This window comes from Mobula hypostoma, chromosome X1 (assembly GCF_963921235.1).
Source record: "Mobula hypostoma chromosome X1, sMobHyp1.1, whole genome shotgun sequence".
NCBI classification, from domain to species: Eukaryota; Metazoa; Chordata; class Chondrichthyes; order Myliobatiformes; family Myliobatidae; genus Mobula; species Mobula hypostoma.
In genome coordinates this window covers 23,538,899-23,559,446 of record NC_086128.1, presented here as the reverse complement: position 1 = coordinate 23,559,446, position 20,548 = coordinate 23,538,899, and the positions used below count along the sequence as shown (strand labels likewise).

Here is a 20,548-nt window from a genome sequence, read left to right as displayed (position 1 = left end):
AGTTAAATCTCCCCGCCACCCACATGAACTTAGTGAAGCCAGGTATTTACTGCAGGTACAGGGAAAAGGGTGCACACTTTGCCTGATCAAAGAGGAAAAAGTTTGCGGCATTTCTTGCAGAGTCAGACCCTGGGAATGTTATTAATGATAAACGCCTTCAGGAAATCTCTCTCTTGTCGCTCCCTGTGTTTCCATAGGTCGGAGAGACTCACAGGAAAAAGCAGGGAGGCTCGGACGGACTTGTACAAGTAGGAGCCCATTCTCTCTCTCTCTCGTTCCCTCTCACTGGACTCAGCAGAAAGATTCAGGGAGTCAGAATGAGTGGGGTGGCCATCTACCGTTCTATTTACACTGAGGATCGGTTTGCCCAGCACTTCAATGGACCAAAGGATGAAGAAAATGTCACGGAGAGCTTTCAACAGACAGAAAGAAGAAGTTATGCGTGCTCTGGGAATGCTGGGAAACAATTCTGGAGAAGGCGACTACCATTCCTCACCTGGTTGCCTAGGTACAAAATCAAGCAATGGCTCATTGGGGACATTATCGCAGGTCTGACTGTGGGCATCATCCACATCCCACAAGGTAGACAACCTCTAATCATTAAACCTTCTTATTCAATGTACAGAGAGTGTGGTTCCGCAAAATGGTCAGAATAAACTTTGTCTTTCTCGCTTTTTGTAACATTTGGTACTCAAGATCAGTTCCAGATGGTTAATGCTTGATTTCATGGCAAGGGTGGCAGGTCTTGGGGGCTAGTGCATTAGCAGCCTTACAGAACAATTTGAACTCCTTCTTTGCCCATCAGTAGATGTTGAGCACTAGCAGTGGAGGTGGGGGAGGGAAAATATGGCGAGGATGGTTAGCACCAGTATTACTACTGGGTAGGATCAGAGCACTGGTCTGGGGGATAGGATGTCAGCATTGGTCCAGGTAGAAACAGAAAAGCCTTAGACACAAAGAAGATGTCTGAGAAGCTGAAATAAAGGCATTAATAATGGCTTAGAATGGGCAACCCAGGGAGGAGATCAGTGTGGATCACATCAGGTATGCAATGGTACAAGTGTTTGGAGAGAACTTGGAGTCACACTGATTGGGACATGTTTGAGCACTTGATCAATAATACCTTTTCTTTTGCGTACAGTCAGACGTCATTGATAAAATCCCACTTCCAGCAAGGCAAGTCGAATCTACTAATAGAAAAATACTGAATAACCCACAGGTGAAATGCCAACCAATTGTATTTTGCAGCAATTGATATTCATATTGATTTACAGTATACTCACTGTTCATGAAATGTGTACAGAGTAGAACAAGAATCAAGACATGATGAAACAGGAGGGTGTTCATGATGTGACCAGTAGCCAGTGGAAGCACACCTGACCTGCACTGCCCTACGTTGATGAGATGTAATAGCTGGTAACAGTGAAACAAGGTATAATTTCTAGGTTACACAGTTGCCTTCTGAGGCTAATGTCTCATGTACAAGCCCCATGTACATGTTACATGTTCATTGCCTTATTAGAATCAGAGTCATATGTCATGAAATATGTTGTTTTGTGATGGTAGTACAGTGCTGGGAGGGTATTGGGTTTACTGAATGCGAAGGTCTAAACTCAAGCAAAGACCTTAAGCCCTATCAATATAAATTACTAAAGGATTATATTGTAACTACCCAATCTTCAAAGAAAAGTTCACTTCCCTGTTTATGCTCCATGGCAAGTTTAGGTGTCAATACCCACCATTCGAGTGGTGGGTCCCCTCCCTCTACCACGGAGAAGATACTTCCAGCTAACAAAGTAGTTTAAAACACAGCTCATTTATTTTCAGTGATGCATAATTAAATCCAAACAATACTCTGAAAACACATTTAAAACTCACAGAAGATTTCTATCTTAAACATTTCCAAATTCAACCAATTTCTAAAACACAAAGCATTTCTTAAACATAAAGCATTTCCAAATTCCTATAAACTAATAGACACACCACAATGCATTCGAACAAGTCCGTCGCAGAAACCAAAGCTGGAGGAATAGATTCTGGTTCACCCTGTGTTTCTTCCAGGTTTCTTGATGTTCCTTATCCTATTCCCAATAAACCTGAATTGTTCTCTATATTTGTACCCTTTTTCTCCCACTTGGGTAACTTCATACGTGTATGATATTTCCTCAGATATCCTTTTAACACAACAGTCTAAAAGCGTCTTTTGAAGACATAGATCTCAACTAATGGTGTAAATGTGGTAAAGCTAACCTCCTTAAACTGAGGAACTTTAGTCTGCTTGAAACATACAAATTAAACAATCCATTTTCTTATACAGGTATTGTATCTTGAGCAGCAATAAAGCAGGTGTATTGGGCTAGCAGTCTGCCACATAGACAGAGCTTGTTTGCAAAGTTGTGTTTCTAACTTCAAGCTGATTACTGCTTCCATTTACATTTTAAGAACTGAAAACTGACTTTGAGGTATGACCAGAAACTAAACTAACTGTTAGTTGGCAGTTTACTTACAGTTGTTTTTGATCTTACAATAGGAGATGCTATATTTAGAAAGCCGAGATTAGTAAAAACAAGCCAGGAAGTGAATATCTATAACAGTGTGAGACAAAAAATATATTTGTATATACAATATGTTACAATAAAAAAATACGGCAAAAGAGAAATAGCGAGGTATGTTCTTGGGTTCATGGACCATTCAGTAATCTGACGGCGGAGGGGAAGAGGCTACTCCTAAAACACTGAGTGTGGGTCTTCCGGCTCCTGTACCCCCTCCCTGATGGTAGTATTGAGAAGAGGGTATGTCTTGGATGGTGATGGTCTCCACCTTCTTGAGCCACTGCCTCTTGAAGATGTCCTTGATGGTGGGAGGCTTGTGCCTGTGATGTAGCTGGCTGTTCCATGATCCAGTAGCGACTGCAGCCATCTGAGATATATCATCCAGTGAGAAAAAATAATTAAATCATAACTTTCTTTCACAGGTCTATTTAGTTCAACAATTTACTATTTGCACAAATATTTGTGTGTATTACCTCCTCCATGAGTATACTTATTGCTAGTCATTAAGCCAGATGCTAACCTATTTTAATTTGTTTTGGCGACGTAAATCTGCTGGTAAGTCCTCTTCCCAGTTATGTAAGAACATAAGAAATAGAAGCATTTAGATCACTTAGTCTCTCGTGCCTGCTCCACCACTGTGTAAGATAATGGCAGATCTTTTACCTCAGCACCAGTTTGTTGCACTAACCTCATATCTCTTAATTCCCATAACACCTAAAATTCGAACAGTACCTGTCCTGAACAGAGACTGAGCCTATCACACCCTCCTTGGATGGAGAATTGCAAAGAGTCAACATCCTTTGCCTGCTGTCCAGTTAACCATTTATCAGTTGTGCTAGCACATTATTCCCAATACCGATCCCTCCACCTTTGTTTAAAAGATTGTCAAACATGACGGTACATGAAACCTGGCTTACATGCTGACCCAACCCCATTATACCATCTCAATTACAACCCCCATCTCTCCCCTTCCCACCTCCACTCAAACCTACTCTGTTGTAATTTTGTAAGGATTACTCAACGAGTATATACATCTAAATGAGGAATGGGTTGGATGGCAATTTTCAGAGATGACGTTAGTCACAACAATTCAGTCAATGGATTCCCTGGTGCTGATGTGGAAAAGGTGGGAGGTGATGTAATAGTAAATTTGAATGCGATTCTGGTTGCCGATACAATATTGGAGCAGGACATGTTGGGTTCACTTATTTCTTTCAGCTGTAACTGCTCTTATACAATATGAAAATGCTGATATCACTATACTATTATAGGAAATTAAATCTTATCAATAAAAATACTGAATAATCATAGAATGAAAAACAAATTCCTGTTTATTACCTCAATCCTTATAACAAGTAGAGGTTAAACTTCATAGAAAATACCTCATGTCCCACAAAGTTGTCAGCAGCAAACCTGCATCTGGTAAATGAATCAGGAAATGTATTACCTGCATCAGGATGATGTTCATATACTGCAATCTCCAATGTGATGAACTCTTCACACTCACTCTCTCTACCTGTGATACACACTTCATTCTTCCTTTACATATGATTCTCATATTAATTCAACGTCTCTCCATATAGTCTCCATTCTCACTCAACAGGTGATATACTCCCTCTGACCCTCTTTACTCATTCACTACTCCTCCCTCTGTGCAGCTGGCAGATGATTTAGAAAATATACTCCCACATCAGAGTGTTAGAGAGTATCACAGCTCAAAAACAGACCCTTCAGCTCATGTAGTCCATGCCCACCTGGTCTTCTGCCTAGTCCCATCGACCTGCACCTGGACCATATCTCTCCAAATCCCTCCTATCCATGCACCTATCCAAACTTCTCTTAAATGTTAACATTGATCCCACATCCGCCACTTCCACTGGCAGCTCGTTCCACACTCTCATCACCCTCTGAGTGAAGAAGTTCTCCCTCATATTCCCTTAAACATTTCACCTTTCACCCTAAACCTATGACCTCTAGTTCTAGACTCACCCAACCTTAGCGGAAAAAGCCTGCAAACATTTACGCTATCTATTCTCCTACACTCCAGGGAATAAAGTTCTAACCTTTCCCTATAACTCAGGCCCCCAAGTCCCGGCAACGTCCCTGTAAATTTTCTCTGCACTCTTTCAAGCTTATTTACATCTTTCCTGTAGGTTTGTGACCAAAACTACACACAATGCTTCAAATTAGGTCTCACCAATGTTTTATACAACTTCAACATAACATTCTGACTCCTGTAATCAATGCCCTAATTTATGAAGACCAACGTGACAAGGTCTCTTAAATACCCGTGACGTCACTTTCAAGGAATTATGGATCTGTATTCCTAGGTCCCTTTGTTCTACCGTACACCGTAGTGCCCTACCACTCACCACGTAATTCTTATCGTATTTGTCATGTGAAGCACTCCTCTCTCTACCTCTTCTCACTTACTCTTTCTTCTCTCACACTTTCTTCACTCTCTCTGTTTCCCTCTGTGTACCTGAGATATACTCTGCACTCCTCCCTCTGTGTGAAAAACATTTTATGGTTACCTGTAGGCAAGATCCATTCTTCCACATATGATACACTTTCCACTTACTGTGGCTAACTTCCACCTACTCACTCATTGTCTGAATGTGGTACTCTAGTCACCCACCCTACACCTTTCACCTTTAGTCCATGACCTCTTGTTCTAGCCTCACCCGACCTCAGTGGAAGAAGCTAGCTTGCATTTACCCGATCTAAACCCCTCATAATTTTGTATACCTCCATCAAATTTCCCCTCATTCCTCTATGTTCCAGGAAATGAAGTCCCAGTCTACTCAACCTTTCCCTACAACTCAGGTCTTCAAGTCCTGGTAACATCCTTGTAGATTTTTTTCATACTCTTTCAATCTTATTGACATCTTTCCTGTAGGTAAGTGACCAGAACTGCACACAATACTCCAAATTAGGCTTCACCAATATTTTATACAACTTCAACATGATATCCCAACTCCTGTACTCATTACTTGGATTTATGAAGGCCAATGTGCCGTAAGCGCTCTTTATGACCCTATCTACCTGTCAGGGCACTCCTCATTGTGTCTCTCATGTGACACGTTCTTCATTCACTCACTCACTCACTCACTGAGTCTTTATGTAGGAGATGTCAGCACAGGAACAGATACTTTCACCCATGATGTTGTGCCAAACTAATTATTCTAGAAGGTAAATGTCGAACTAAACTAGCCCCTCCTGCCTGAATGTACTCTATACACCGATTCTCTGCACATGAATATGCCTGTCTATAACACTTTGCAAATGCCTCTGCCACGTTTGCCTTCACCACCACCCCTGACAGAACATCCCAGCCATCCATTTCTCTCTGTGTCATAAGCTTGCCCTGCACATCTCTTTTGAACTTACCCCTTCTCACCTCAGATATATGCCCTCTGGTATGTGATACACTCTTAGCTCTCTATGCATATTTAAGTTTGCTGATGATACAGGGCTGGATGGCTGGATGCATTGTGAAGACGGTGCTGAGAGGCTTCAGGGGGATATGGACAGGCCAAATGAACAGACAAGAACCTGGCAGAGGAATGCAATGTGAGGTTGTTTATTTCAATAGAACAAACAGAAAAGCAGAGAGCATTTATGGTGAGTGGTTGAAAGACATAGAACATAGAAGGAGGATGAGAAGATGGCAGCGCGACACAGCTTGCGCGGCCACTCTGGTGAATGATATCTGTAATCTGTCAAGTAGGGTGCCGTGCACAATCCTGATTTGATGGAGACAGATGTGAGAGAATGGAGGAACATCTGGAGAAAGTTCTGAAATGCCTGTTTCGCTGCCGCTGTTACTGTGTGATCCAGAATCTCCGGAGGGGAAGGCCCCGAGTCCTCAGCTTTGCTTGTTGCTCAGCGGCCGGGACAGAGTCGAAGCGCTCAGCAGAGATGGTGCTCGGTGCTCGGAGGCTCGAAGTTTTCGGATGGACTCAGAGTCGGCTGTGGTCGGGTGTTTCCAATGCATCGGCAGTTGTCGGCGCCTGGAGGTTTATGGCAGGGAGAGTTTCTCCCTTTTGCCGCCTGCTATCAGGGTCTATCGGGAGTCGATCGGAACTTTGAGATTTTTTTTTACCGCTCCCATGGTCTGCACTTTATCAAATTATGATATTGCTTTGCACTGCTGTAACTATATGTTATAGTTATGTGGTCTTGTCAGTGTTATTCTTTGGTTTGTCCTGTTTTTCTGTGATATCACTCTGGAGGAACATTGTATCATTTCTTAAAGCATGCATGCATTTCTAAATGACAATAAACGAGGATTGAGTGTCCTCATAATCTAATAGAACATAGAAAATAGAACATCACAGCAAGTACAGGGCCTTTGGCCCATGATGTTGTGCCAACCTTGTAACCTACTCTAAGATTAATCTAACCCTTCCCTCCTACATAGCCCTCCATTTTTCTATCATCTATGTGCCTATCTAAGAGTCTATTAAATGCCCCTAATGTATCTGCCTCTACTGTCGCCCCTGTTAGGGTGTTCCATGCATCCACCACTCTGTGTGAAAAACATACCTCTGACATCTGCCCTATCCTTTCCTCAATAACCTTAAAATTATGCTTTCTGACGTTAACCATTTCTGCCCTTGGGAAAAGTCTCTGGCAATACAGCATGGAAGTAGGCCATTTGGCCCACCACATCTACAGTGCCTAGTTAGCACCCTTCTGTACTAACCCCATCTCTAAATACTTGGCCCATTGCCCTCTATGTTCAGGCAATCAAGATACTCACCACTCTCTTGATGGAAAGGATCTCCTCCAATCCTTTCTCAATTTCTTCCCTTTCCATAACTCTGTGTCCCACAGTTTTATTGACTTCTGGTAAAGGGAAAAGTTTCCTGTAATCTTCCCCATGTGTATCCCTCCTAATTTTATATACCCCTGTCATGCTCTCTCTTAACTTCCTTCACTCCAGTCTCTTGTAAGTGCTGGACTTCAGAGGGACTTGGTGTTTTTGCACACAGTCACTGATGCAGCCTCCCTCTCTGGACATATGAATCACACTTTCCTCCACGTCTCTACATGTGACACATTTTATCACTCTCCCTACAGGTGATGCAAAAGTCAATTATTCTCTGTGCAGTATAGTATAGCTCTCCACTTCTCATCCACAGTGCTTATACATTCTATTGAGTGATTTGACAATTCACTGGCACTGTCACAGCAGAATGTTTACACTAAAATTATTAATCTGATGTTTCCTTAATATGTTTGTCACCAAAGATATCCAAATAAATAGAAACCTTTTGCTTATCTGATTGCGAATAGATTGCAATAATAACGTGGCTTCTCCAGTTTAGACAGATACTTTGTGATTTGCCAGTCCCATCGGACAGCCAAACTCCCAAAGAAGGAATTGCCATGTTTAAGGCAAATTATTTCTTTCCTCACTGCATCCCTGTCCTCACAAGTGATTCACCCTGACAGCCGACACACTGTGCAGCACCTCTTCCTCACTGTAGCTCCAGGCTAGATTGCAAACCAGGTCTCTGAGCATTCAAGACAATGGGACATTTTGGATTCCATTGACTGGCTTCCCATCCAGGGAATATGTTGCACTGTGTAATTCCTTGTACCTTGTTATGTCTTACCAGGAATGTCCTTTGCACTGCTGACCTCTGTGGCTCCAATTTATGGACTCTACACCTCTTTCTTCCCGGTTGTGCTCTACATGCTTTTTGGAACTGGACGACATGTGTCCACAGGTGGGGTACTTATGTTCAAACTATGCTCATCTTTTACTTAGTGGAATAGAAAACACAATGTACACAGCAGTAGGTCAAGAAGAACCTACCTAGATTTACACCAGTCCCACTTGTCCACATGACAGGGTTAAGATGAGGCAGCACAGTAGCATTGTGGTTAGCATAGCGCTCTTCAGCACCAGCAAACCGGGTTCAATTCCGCCACTGTAAGGAGTTTTTCCGGTCCTCCAGGCATAGCAGTTTCTCCCACATTCCAAAGACATATGAGTTAACGTGTTAATTGGTCACATGGGTGTAATTAGGCAGTGCAGGCTTGTTGGGCCTGTTGATATGCTGTATCTTTAAATAAAACAAAATCTGGATGTCCGTATCTTTCTACCCAGGTAAGAGTGCAACCATTGAAAGAGAGAGCTAAAAATAAATGAAGTGCTAGAATTGCTTTTGTATTCAGAATCAGAATCGGGTTTAACATCACCGGCAAAACGCTGGAGGAACTCAGCAGGCCAGGCAGCATCTATGGGAAATAGTACAGTCGACGTTTCAGGCCGAGACCCCTCATCAGGATGTTTCTTCCATAGATGCTGCCTGGTCTGCTGAGTTCTTCCAACATTTTCTGTGTGTTGCTTGGTTTTCCAGCATCTGCAGATTTTCTCTTGTTTTAAATATCACCAGCATGTGTCATGAATTTGTTAATTTTGCAGCAGCAGTACAATGCAATATAGAAAAAAATCCTGTGAATTACAATAAGAATATCTATCTATATATATAATAGTTAAATTAAATAAGCAGTGCAAAAACAGAAACAAAATAGTGGTGAGGTTCTGTTCATGGGTTCAATGTCCATTCAGGAGCAAGATTAGGCCATTTGTGTCTGTTCTGCCACTTCATCATGGCTGATCCAACTTCCCTCTTAAACTCATTCTCCTGCCTTCTCCCCGTAACTTTTCATGCCTGGACTAATCAAGAATGTATCAACCTCTGCCTTATGTATACCCAATGACCTGACCGCTGCAGTCACCTGAGGCAACAAATTCCACAGATTCACCACCACCTAGCTAAAGAAATTCCACCTCATCTACATTCTAAATAGATGCCTCTCTATTCAATGTCCATTCAGAAATCGTATGGCGGGGGGAGGAAGTTGTTCTTGAATCGCTGAGTGTGTGCCGTTAGGCTTCTGTACCTCCTTCCTGACGGTAACAGTGAGAAAAGGGCATGTCCTGGGTGGTGGAGGTCCTTAATAATGGATACTCATCATACTGATAATGAAACGTTTTATTGTTAACGGGAGGAGAAATTATTTTATAGGGGTCAGAACATAATGGTCAATGGTAGAGCCCACCACCTGACATTCAGTTCCAGAGGTGGAAAACAAGCAAACAGTAAGAGTTTCAAACCTTTTTAAGTGCTGGTGACCAAAGATTAGCTTCTCTGCCTGACTCTTGAACCAAAGGAGACAACTTCACTCAACTTCACTCACCCCATCACTGAATATTCCCACACCTATAGACTCGATTTTAACTACTCTTCATCTCATGTTCTCAATATTTATTACTTATCTATCTATTATTATTATTTGTTTTGTTTTGTATTTGCAGAGTTTGTTGTCTTTTGATAAACATTGACTGTTTATCCTGTTAGGTACGGCCTTTCATTGATTCTATTGTCTTTCTTGGATTTACTGAGTATGCCCACAAGAAAACTAATCTCAGGGCTGTATATGATGACATATATGTACTTTCATAATAAATATGCTTTGAATTTTGAACTTTGTTCTGCCCGTGCCAGGCACCTTTGCTGGGATAAGTTTGATGACTGGCTCTGTGGTCGAGCGGCTGGTACCCCACCAGTCGGGATGGAACATAACAACCCAGGAGGATCCAGAGCTAGAGAAACAACGGATATCTGTGGCATCAGCTGTAACCTTCCTCTCAGGACTGATGATGGTAATTACTCCTCTCTCTCTCTCTCTCTCTCTCTCAATCCTTGCTGGGGTTCAGCTCGTCGGCCCCAATAATCCTCTTGTAACCTCACCCACGAGGCCATACAGTGACCTGGGCAAGCCCTTCAACCTAGGTACTGTCCCCTGTAACTGTAGGAGTTGCAGCACCTGTCCAAATGCTACTAAACATCTCCTAGCTATGTACCTGTCCAAATGTCTGTTAAATGTTGTTAGTGTACTACCTTGTTATTGTCTATTGTCTACCTGCACTGCGCTGTACCTCCTCTGCAGTTGTTACACTTTATTCTGCATTTTAGACCGCAAGACATAGGAGGAGAATTAGGCCTCAGTATTATATCTTTGCTTCTATATTCTAGTCCTCTCTAAAGGAATGGTAATATTGCATTGGGCTTCCTCACCACCGGCTCAAACTGCAAGTTAATCGATACGGAATCCTGCATGAGGTCTCATAAGTCCCTTTCCACCCCAGATTTTTGAATTTTCTACCTGTTTATAAAATAGTTTGTGCTTTTGTTCCTTCTGCTAAAGGGCATGACCATACACTTCCTGACACTGTATTCAATCTGCCACTTTGTTCATTCTCCTGATCTGTCTAAATCCTTCTGCAGCCTCCCTGCTTCCTCAACACTACCTGCCCATCCACCCATCTTCATATCATCTGCAAACTTGGCCACTAGCCATTAATTCTGTCATCCAAATCATTGACATATAATGTAAAAAGAAGCGGCCCCAACACCAACCCCTGTGGAACACCACTAGTCATTGGCAGCCAACCAGAAAAGGCTCCTTTTATTCCCACTCTTTGCCTCCTGCCAATCAGCCAATGCTCTATCCATGCTAGTATCTTTCCTGTAATACCATGGGCTCAACTTGTTCGTCAGCATCATGTGCGGCACCTTGACAAAGGCCTTCTGAAAACCTACGTACACCCAACATCCCCCAATTTTCCTTTGTCTATCTTGCTTGTTACTTCTTCAAAGAATTCCAACAGATTTGTCAGGCAAGATTTTCCTTTAAGGAAGCCATGCTGACTTTGACCCATTTTATTATGTGCCTCCAAGTACCCGAAACCACATCCTTAACAAGTAACTACAACATCTTCCCAACCACTGAGGTCAGGCTAACTGGCCTATAATTTTCTTTCTTCTGCCTCTCTCCCTTCTTGAAGAGTGGAGTGACAGTAGTAATTTTGCAGTCCTCCCAAACCATGCCAGAATATAGTGATTCTTGAAAGATCATTACCAATGTCTCCTCAATCTCTTCAGCTACCTTTTTCAGAAACCTGGGGTGTAGTCCATCTGGTCAAGGAGACATATCCATCTTCAGACCTTTCAGTTTCCAAAGCACAATCACCTTCACTCACTTATAGCAACTTCACTCACTTCTGCCCTGACACTTCTGAACATCTGGCTGATGGCTAGTGCCTTCCACAGTGAAGACTGATGCAAAATACTTATTCAGTTCACCCGCCATTTCCTTGTCCCCCATTACTACCTCTCCAGCATCATTTTCCAGCAGCCCAACATTTACTCTTGCCTCTCTTTTACACTTTATATACTGTATCTGAAAAAAACATTTGGTATCCTCTTTGATATTATTGGCTAGCTTACCTTCATGTTTTATTTTTTCCCTCCTTAGGGCTTTTCATTAGCATTCTATTGGTTTTTAAAAGTTTACCAATCATCTAACTACCCATTAATTTTTGCTCTATTATGTGCCCTCCCTTTTGCCTTTATTTTGGCTTTGACTTCTCTTGTCAACCACGGTTGCATCATCCTGCCCTTAGAATATTTCTTCTTTGGAATGTATCTATCTTATGTCCTCTGAATAGCTCCCAGAAACTCCATCCATTGCTGTTCTACCATCATCCCTTCTAGTATTTCCTTCCAATCAACTTTGGCCAGCTCCTCTTTCATGCCTATATAATTCCCTTTACTCCACTGTAATACTGATATATCTGACTTTAGTTTCTCCCTCTCAAATTGCAGGGTGAAGTATATCATATTATGATCACTGCCTCCTAAGGGCACCTTTACCTGAAGCTCCCTAATCAAATTTGGTTCTTTATACAACTTCCAGTCCAGAATAACCTTTCCTCTAGTGGGCTCAACCACAAACTGCTCTAAAAAGCCATCTTGTAGACATTCTACAAATCCTCTCTCTTGGGATCCAGCACCAATCTGATTTTCCCAATCTGCCTACATATTGAAATCTCCCATGATGATTGTAACATTGCCCTTTTGGCATACCTTTTCTATCTCCCACTGTAATTTGTTGTCTACATCCTAGCTACTGTTTGGAGGCTTGCATATAACTCCCATCAGGGTCTTTTCACACTTGCAGTTTCTTAACTCTACCCACAAGGATTCTACATCTTCTGATCCCATGTCACCTCTTTCTAAGGATTTGATTTCACTTTTTTACCAACAGAGCCACACCATCCCTGTCTACCTGCCTGTATATTCTTGGACATTAAGCTCCCAACTTTTTGCCATGACTCATTGATGCCCACAATGTCATACCTGCCAATCTCTAGCTGCTCTACAAGTTCATCTCCCTTATTTTGTATACTGCGTGCATTGAAATATAACACCTTCAGTGCTGTATTCACCATCTTTTTCAATTTTGTCAACCTATTACACTGCAACTAATCCCACTGACCACAATTTTGCCCTATCATCTGCTTGTCCTTCCTGACAGTCTCACTACACACTGCCTCTGCTTGTATATCCACTGCCCCATCCTCAGCCCTATCACTCTGGTTCCCATCCCCCTGCCAAATTGGTTTAAACCAACTCCAACGCCTCTAGTAAACCTGCCAGTAAGGATATTGGTCCCCCTGGGGTTTAGGTGTAACTAGTCCCTTCTGTACAGGTCATACCTTCCCCAAAAGAGATCCCAGTGATCCAGAAATCTGAAATCTTGTCCCCTGCACCAGTTCCTCAGCCATGCATTCATCTCCCAAATCATCCTATTCTTACGCTCACTGGTGTGTGGGACAGGCAGCAATCTAGAGATCACTTTGCTGGAGGTCCTGCTTTTCAGTTTTTACCAAGCTCCCTAAATTCGGTCTACAGGACTGCCTCCATTTTCCTACCGATGTCATTGGTACCAATATGTACCGTGACTTCTGGCTGCTCACTCTTCTCCTTTAGAGTGCTGTGGACCTGCTCCGAGACATCCCTGACCCTGGCACTGGGAGGCAACATATCATCTGGGTGTCTCTTTCACATGACAGAATATATGACACACACACAATGTGCTGGGAGCTCAACAGGTCAGGCAGCACTGCAGTACCTCTGGTACCTAATAAAGTGGCTACTGAGGGTATTTCTGTATGTTTGCGGTCTTCTGCTGCTGTAGCCCGTCCACTTCAAGGTTTGATGTGTTGTGTGTTCAGAGATGCTCTTCTGCACACCACAGTTGTAACACGTAGTTATTTGAGTTACTGTTGCCTTCCTGCAAGTTTGAACCAATCTGGCCATTCTCCTCTGACCTCTCTCATCAACGAGGCATTTTTGCCCACAGAATTGCCACTCAACTGGATGTTTTTTTTTGTTTCTCGTACCATTCTCTGTAAACTCTGGAGACTGTTGTGCATGAGACCGCCAGGAGATCAGCAAGTTTCTGAGATATTTAAACCATCCACCTTGCACTAACAATCATTCCACAGTTAAAGTCACTTAGATAATATTTTCCCCATTCTGATGTTTAGTCTGAACAACAACTGAACCTCTTGACCATGCCTGCATGTTTTTATGCATGGAGTTGCTGCCACATGATTGGCTGATTAGATATTTGCATTAATAAGCACATGTACCCAATAAAATGGCCACTGAATGTATTTTGATATTTCATTGGAGCATAGGGGACTGAGAGGTGTATGAAAACATAAGGGGCATAGATAGCATCAATACACTCAGTCATTTTCCTAGGGTTGGGGTACCAAGAACTAGAGGCCAAAGGTTTAAGGTGACAATGGAGAGATTTTACAGGACCACGAGGGGCACATTTTTCACCTAGGTCAGTACATGGAACGAGCTGCCAGAGGAAGTGGTTGAGTCAGGTACATTAACAACATTTAAAAGATATGTGGACAGACACATGAGTAGGAAAGGTTTAGAGGGCTATGGGCCAAGTGTGGCCAAACACAGGCAGGTAGGACTAGTTTGGATGGGCATTGTGGTCAGCATGGACCAGTTGGGCCAAATGGCCGGTCACCATGCTGTATGACTGTATAACTGTGATACAGTGGTACTGAAATAAAGTGAAGTCCTGCCTTAAACTGAGCACTGCATCTGCTCACACCTTGTCCTCCTCTGTAACTCAGTATGTACACGTTCCTACGGTTACGCTGCTCACCTCTTGCCGGTTCACTCTTGCTCTTACAGATTTGCATGTTTGTTCTGCAACTGGGGTTTCTTTCCACCTACTTGTCGGACCCAATCGTGAAGGCGTTTACCAGTGGCACGGCTTTCCACGTTACCATCTCGCAGCTCAACACCATGCTTGGACTGAGGCTCCCACGCTTCACTGGACCCTTCACCCTCTTTAAGGTTGGCTTTGTTGTCTGGATGGTTGTCTCCGGTGAATTTGCTCAGGTGGCCAGCAGCCACCAAGGTGGATAAGTCTGCCTGCTTTCTCATTCAGTTTAGCTTCCTCACGGGAGAACCTTCTGTTCTGCATCTTCAGATCATCCTCTGTTAGCAGAAAAGTCCACTTTAAGTGCTTCTTATACTTCCTTACAACACTGAAGGCAGACATTCAGCCCATTCAGTCTATTCTAGCTCATAGATGAATCCCATTCTCCCATATTCGTATCAATTCTCCCCGGTTTCCACCCCTCATCCACACACTAGGGGCAATTTACAGCAAACTGATTAACCTAACAACCCGCATGACTCTGGGATGTGGGAAGATACCCACACGGTCAGAAGGAGAATTTGCAAACTCCACACAGACAACGTCTGAGGTCAGCACTGAGCTTAGGTCTCTGCATTACCTGCTGCATCACTGCCACACCCCTTTCCTTTTCATATACCTCAAAAAGAGGCCAATTTGCTCCATAATTGGTGTTTATCCTCCACACGAGCCCCTTCCAGCCCTGTTTAAGGACTGTCCACTTCAAGTGCTCCCCATAGCAACGGGTCCCACATTCACACTCTTCTTTGGGTTAAGACGATTGGAGGTTGGTATTAAATGTTCGTACAGGCAGAAAGTATCTGAATAACCTGAGCCCTACTCCTCTTTAATGAAGAGCAGTGGCCCCTTTAAGAGCTGCTGCTATTCTTTTTATTCACTGTTCTGTTTGAAAGTTTGAGGCTAAAATTTAGTGGTATCTGTCCACTTGAGGCTTGCCCTCTGCCACAAACATACCAAACCAAGGACTGGGTGTAAATAATTGGAAGATACAATAAAGAACATAGGACTAAGAACAGAACAACACAGAAACAGGCCCTTTGGCCCACAATGTTGTGCCCAGCTAATTAAACTAATAATGCCTCAATGAACTAATCCTTTCTGACTGCACATAGTTTATATCCTGCCATTCTCTGCACATTCATGTGCCCAGCTAAGGGCCTCTTAGAACACCTCTGTATTAATTGCCTTACTTCAAGTGTAAATTTTTGTCTTAAGTTTTCTTCTTTAATTAATTGAAAATAGTCAAGGGATTGTTCAGGTTTTTGCTTCTTTAGTTTTTAAAGTTTTACTTTTACATGACATACTACTGGGTTATGGTCACTATTACAGTCTGCACCTGGATATGTTTTGCATTGAGTCACTGAGTTTCCAAATCTTTGGTTTATAGTAATAAAGTCAATTTGATTTCTAGTGTTACCCCCTGGACTTTTCCAGCTCCACAAGCGTCTTGGATGGTTTTTAAAGTAGCTATTCATAATGACCTGATTATTCATCTTGCACCATTCTACCCATTTCTCACCTCTTTCATTTCTTTCCCCTAGTCCAAATTTTCCTATGGTATTTCCATCAGCACCTTGTCCTACTTTAGCATTTAGATCTCCCATGACAATTACAATATCTTGAGACAAAAATTTACAATTGAAGTAAGGAATAGATTTCAAAGTCTAGAAATAGAATCTGTTAAAAATGATAGCAATCATGTAGAAATGAAATTTATCTCTCTAAAGGATGCCTTGGTAGAATCGGCAAAGTCAGTGATTCCTAAAAAAGAAAAAAACACAAAGAATAAATGGATGACAGATGAAATCAAAAATCTAATGGAAGAAAGGAGACAGAAGAAAGCAAATCCTATAGCATATAAATCCTTAGATTAAAAAGTTAAAAGCTTATGTCAAAAAGCCAAAGAAGAATGGTTAAACCAGGAATGTGAGCAAATAGAAAGAATCCCTATTACTGATCCAAAAAGGTTACATCAACAGATCAAGAATATCACTAGTAAAAAGCTCCTCTGTTCTTCAGGTGGATGTTTGAAAGCAAAGGACGGTACCATTATCATGGAAAAAGATGAGATTATGAACAAATGGACTGAGTATATTCAGGAATTGTTTGAAGACGATCGAGGTGAAAAACCAGAAATTAAGAAAAGCATTGAAAGTCCAAGTATTTTAAAATCCGAAGTTCGTAATGCAATAAATAAGATGAAGAAAGGAAAGGCAGCAGGTCCTGATGAATTAGTAATAGAACAAATTATTGCCCTTGAAGATTATGGAATTGAAAAACTTACTGATTTAATCAATGACATTTATGAGACTGGAATAATACCAGAAGAGATGAAAAAAATCAGTATTTATCACTCTTCCTAAGAAACCTGGAGCAATAGAATGTGAATTACATAGGACCATAAGTTTAATGAGTCATATCACCAAGATACTTCTAAGAATTTTGGTGACAAGAGCTAAAAGTAAGATACAAGCTGATACAAGTTGAAATAGGTAAAGAACAATGTGGTTTTGTGAAAGACAAAGGTACAAGAAACACAATATTGATGTTAAGGATACTATCAGAACGAGCTATTCAAGTGCAAAAAGATTTGTTTGTTTGTTTTATCGACTACACAAAGGCATTTGATAAAGTGAAGCACAATAAGTTATTTGAAATATTACAGAAAACTCTAGATCTAGATTCGAAAGACCTCTGCCTAATCAGAAATCTGTACTGGGAACAAACTGCCGCTGTAAGAATAGATGGAGAAGTGAGTCAGTTTACGAAAATCAAGAGAGGCGTTAGACAAGGGTGCGTTTTCTCGCCTGGTTTATTTAATGTGTACAGTGAAACAATATTACAAAAAGTAAGAGACATCTTGGGAATCAAAGTTGGCAGTGAAAACATCAATAATTTCAGATATGCAGATGACAATTGCAAGTACGGAGGAAGAACTACAAAACTTAATTGATATAATTGTTGAAAAAAGTGCAAAAATGGGTCTATCTATCAATTGCAAAAAGACAGAATGTATGGTGATATCCAAAAAGAAGGAGAATCCTATCTGCAGGCTGAGAATAGACGGGGAAGACATAAAACAAGTATAGAACTTTTGCTACTTAGGAAGCTGGGTGACATAGACATACTTTATTGATCCCGAGGGAAACTGAGTTTTGTTACAGCTGCACCAACCGAGAATAGAGCATAAATATAGCAATACAAAAACCACAAACAATCAAACAACAATATGCAGACTATGCCAGATGGAAATAAGTCCAGGACCAGCCTATTGGCTCAGGGTGTCTGACCCTCCACGGGAGGAGCTGCAAAGTTCAATGGCCACAGGCAGGAACAACCTCCCATTTTGCCCAGTGTTGTATCTTGGTGGAATATGGCCGGAGTCCAACAGCAAAAAGTTCAATATCCGGGCTACAAACACATTCCTCGATCGTAATATGACCAGGATTATACCATCCGTTGTTAACCAGAACAGCAAGCCCCCAACTCCTTTACGCTTACCACTCTCAGTGCACTTCCGGTCAGCCCGAGCGGTCTGGAAGCCCTCCATGGAAAAGTTTTGGTCGGGTATGTCCACGTGCAGCCATGTTTCAGTAAAACACATAACACTGCTCTCCCGAAATGTTCTCTGACTCCTGGCTAGCGCCATCAACTCGTCCATTTTATTACTCACCGAACTCCTCTTCTCCACAAGTCTCTGTTGTCTTGACCCGATCCTCTTTCCTCGCCTTTTTGATACCCCTCTACATCCTCTGTGTGTTTTCCTCCAGATTTCAGCCGGGGTGTCCGCCGCTCTGCTCGCTAAACCGACCGGCATAAGCACAATCAGCTGGTCCCTGGAATAAACAATGCGACCATACTGCTGCCACGCTAATGAGACGTGTCCGAATGTAACTACTTCCAGCGCTAAAAACCCAAGTAAAACTCTCTCTACCGGCATGTTAGAGAGGGTGCAACTTCAACATGTTACCGTGAAAAAAATACAACTAATAATGCAAGTTAAAAAAGTAAGAGGAAAAAAGTAAGAAAACTAGTCGGAACGGCTGTAACAGGCTGCATGCACGACTGGCGCATGCGCACATCAGATGGCGGGTGCGACATGGACATCAAAAGAAGAATAGGGATGGCAAAAGACTCCTTTATGAGAATAAAGAGTATGCTGACCAATACTAAACTAGGCATGACAACCTGCCTCAGAGTACTGAAATGTTACATTTATCCAGTTATGTTATATGGCTCAGAATGTTGGACAATATCTAATAACATGAGGAAACAAATTGAAGCAGCAGAGATGTGGTTTTTGAGGAGTATACAAAGAATATCATGGACGAAACGAATATCTAACGAGGATGTCATGAACAGAGTAAACACAAAAAGAGAAATAATGTATGAGATCATGAAAAGGCAACGTAACTTCATTGGACATGTGATTAGGAAAGAGGAGTTAGAATGCATGGTAATTATAGGAAAGATTGAAGGGAAGAAAGCAAGAGGAAGACAAAGACAAATGATGGTGGAGACAGCAGCCAGAGAACTGGAAATGAATACCAATGGATTGATCCACTTGACCCAAAACAGCAGTGTTTGGGCCATGGCAGTCAAAGCTCAAACTGGGCATGGCACCTGATGATGATGATGATGATTATTTGCCTCCACCACCACCCCTAGCAGCACATTCCAGGCACCTAGCACTCTCTGTGCATAAAACCTTGCCCCACACATCTCCTTTGAATTTATTTCTTTGTCACCTTAATGTCACCTACAGTAGTATTAAACATTTTGACCAAGAGGAAAAATATACTTGTTGTCAACTCTATCTATGCCTCTCATAATTTTATAAACCTCCAGAGAAAACAACCCAAGTTTGTCCAAACTTGCATTGATTCAATGGGCTGAATGGTCTTCTTCTGTCATGAGCAAATAAGAAATAAGGATAGTTTATGTTCAAGTTTATTGTCATGGGGATGCAGACCTAGGGTAAGTGCCATGAAAATTGGCTTTTTCCAGCAGCAGGACAGTATATTACAGACATGACTAGCATAAATTAACATAAACTTAAATTAACATAATTTTTACATGTCAACGCCATTGGTACAGATTAGGGAGGAGTAACTGGGCTCATTGAAATTCATTCACTTCAAAGTTCAAAAATTCAAAGTAAATTTATTATGAAAGTGCGTATATGTCACCATATCCTATTTTGAGATTGATTTTCTTGCAGGCATTTACAAGAAAATAAAGAAATAGAGTAGTATTTATGAAAAACGATTAGTAACAAAGACCAATAAACAACCAATGTGCAAAAGAAGACAAATCATGCAAGTAATAATAAATAATTAATAGTTGTAGAGTCCTTAGAAGTGAGTCTATAGTTTTTAACTATAGACGTTTGTCAGAGTTTCAGATGACATGCCAAATCTACACAAACTTCTAAGAAAATAGAGGTGCTGCCATGTCTGAACTTACTTGCTGGTGCCATGACAGATCCACTGATACGGTAATGCCAAAGAATTTAAAGATACTCGCCCTTTCCACCTCCGATCCCCGAATAAGGACTAGCTCATGTACTTGTATAAATTTATGAATCATCTTGATAAACAGAAAGGCTATTTTATCCTTGGCAGAGAAGTCAGAAGCAGGGGTAGAAATTTAAAATAATAGAACAAAGAACAGAGAACATAGATCAGTACAGGACAGAAACAGGTCCTTTGGCCTACAATGTTTACACTGAACACTGTGCAGAATTAAGCTAAATCTCTTCTGTCTGCACACGATCCATATCTTTCCATTCTCTGCAGATTCATGTGTCTGTCTAAAAGCTGCTTGAGCACCTCTATCAGATCTATTTACACCACCACCCCTGGCAGTGCACT

The 20,548-nt window shown here is 41.7% G+C and overlaps 1 protein-coding gene across 2 annotated transcripts in view; it reads left to right on the top strand.

The window, feature by feature from the left end:
* The first annotated feature begins 245 nt into the window (after positions 1-245).
* slc26a10 (solute carrier family 26 member 10) overlaps positions 246-20,548 on the top strand; it is an 86,313-nt gene continuing 66,010 nt past the window's right edge. For both annotated transcript variants that reach the window (XM_063036912.1, XM_063036910.1), the window contains exons 1-4: positions 246-582; positions 8,180-8,290; positions 10,079-10,236; positions 14,645-14,809. In XM_063036912.1, the coding sequence (XP_062892982.1) occupies positions 318-582; positions 8,180-8,290; positions 10,079-10,236; positions 14,645-14,809 (699 nt within the window). In that variant the 5' untranslated portion in view covers positions 246-317. The remainder of the gene's footprint in view (positions 583-8,179; positions 8,291-10,078; positions 10,237-14,644; positions 14,810-20,548) is intronic.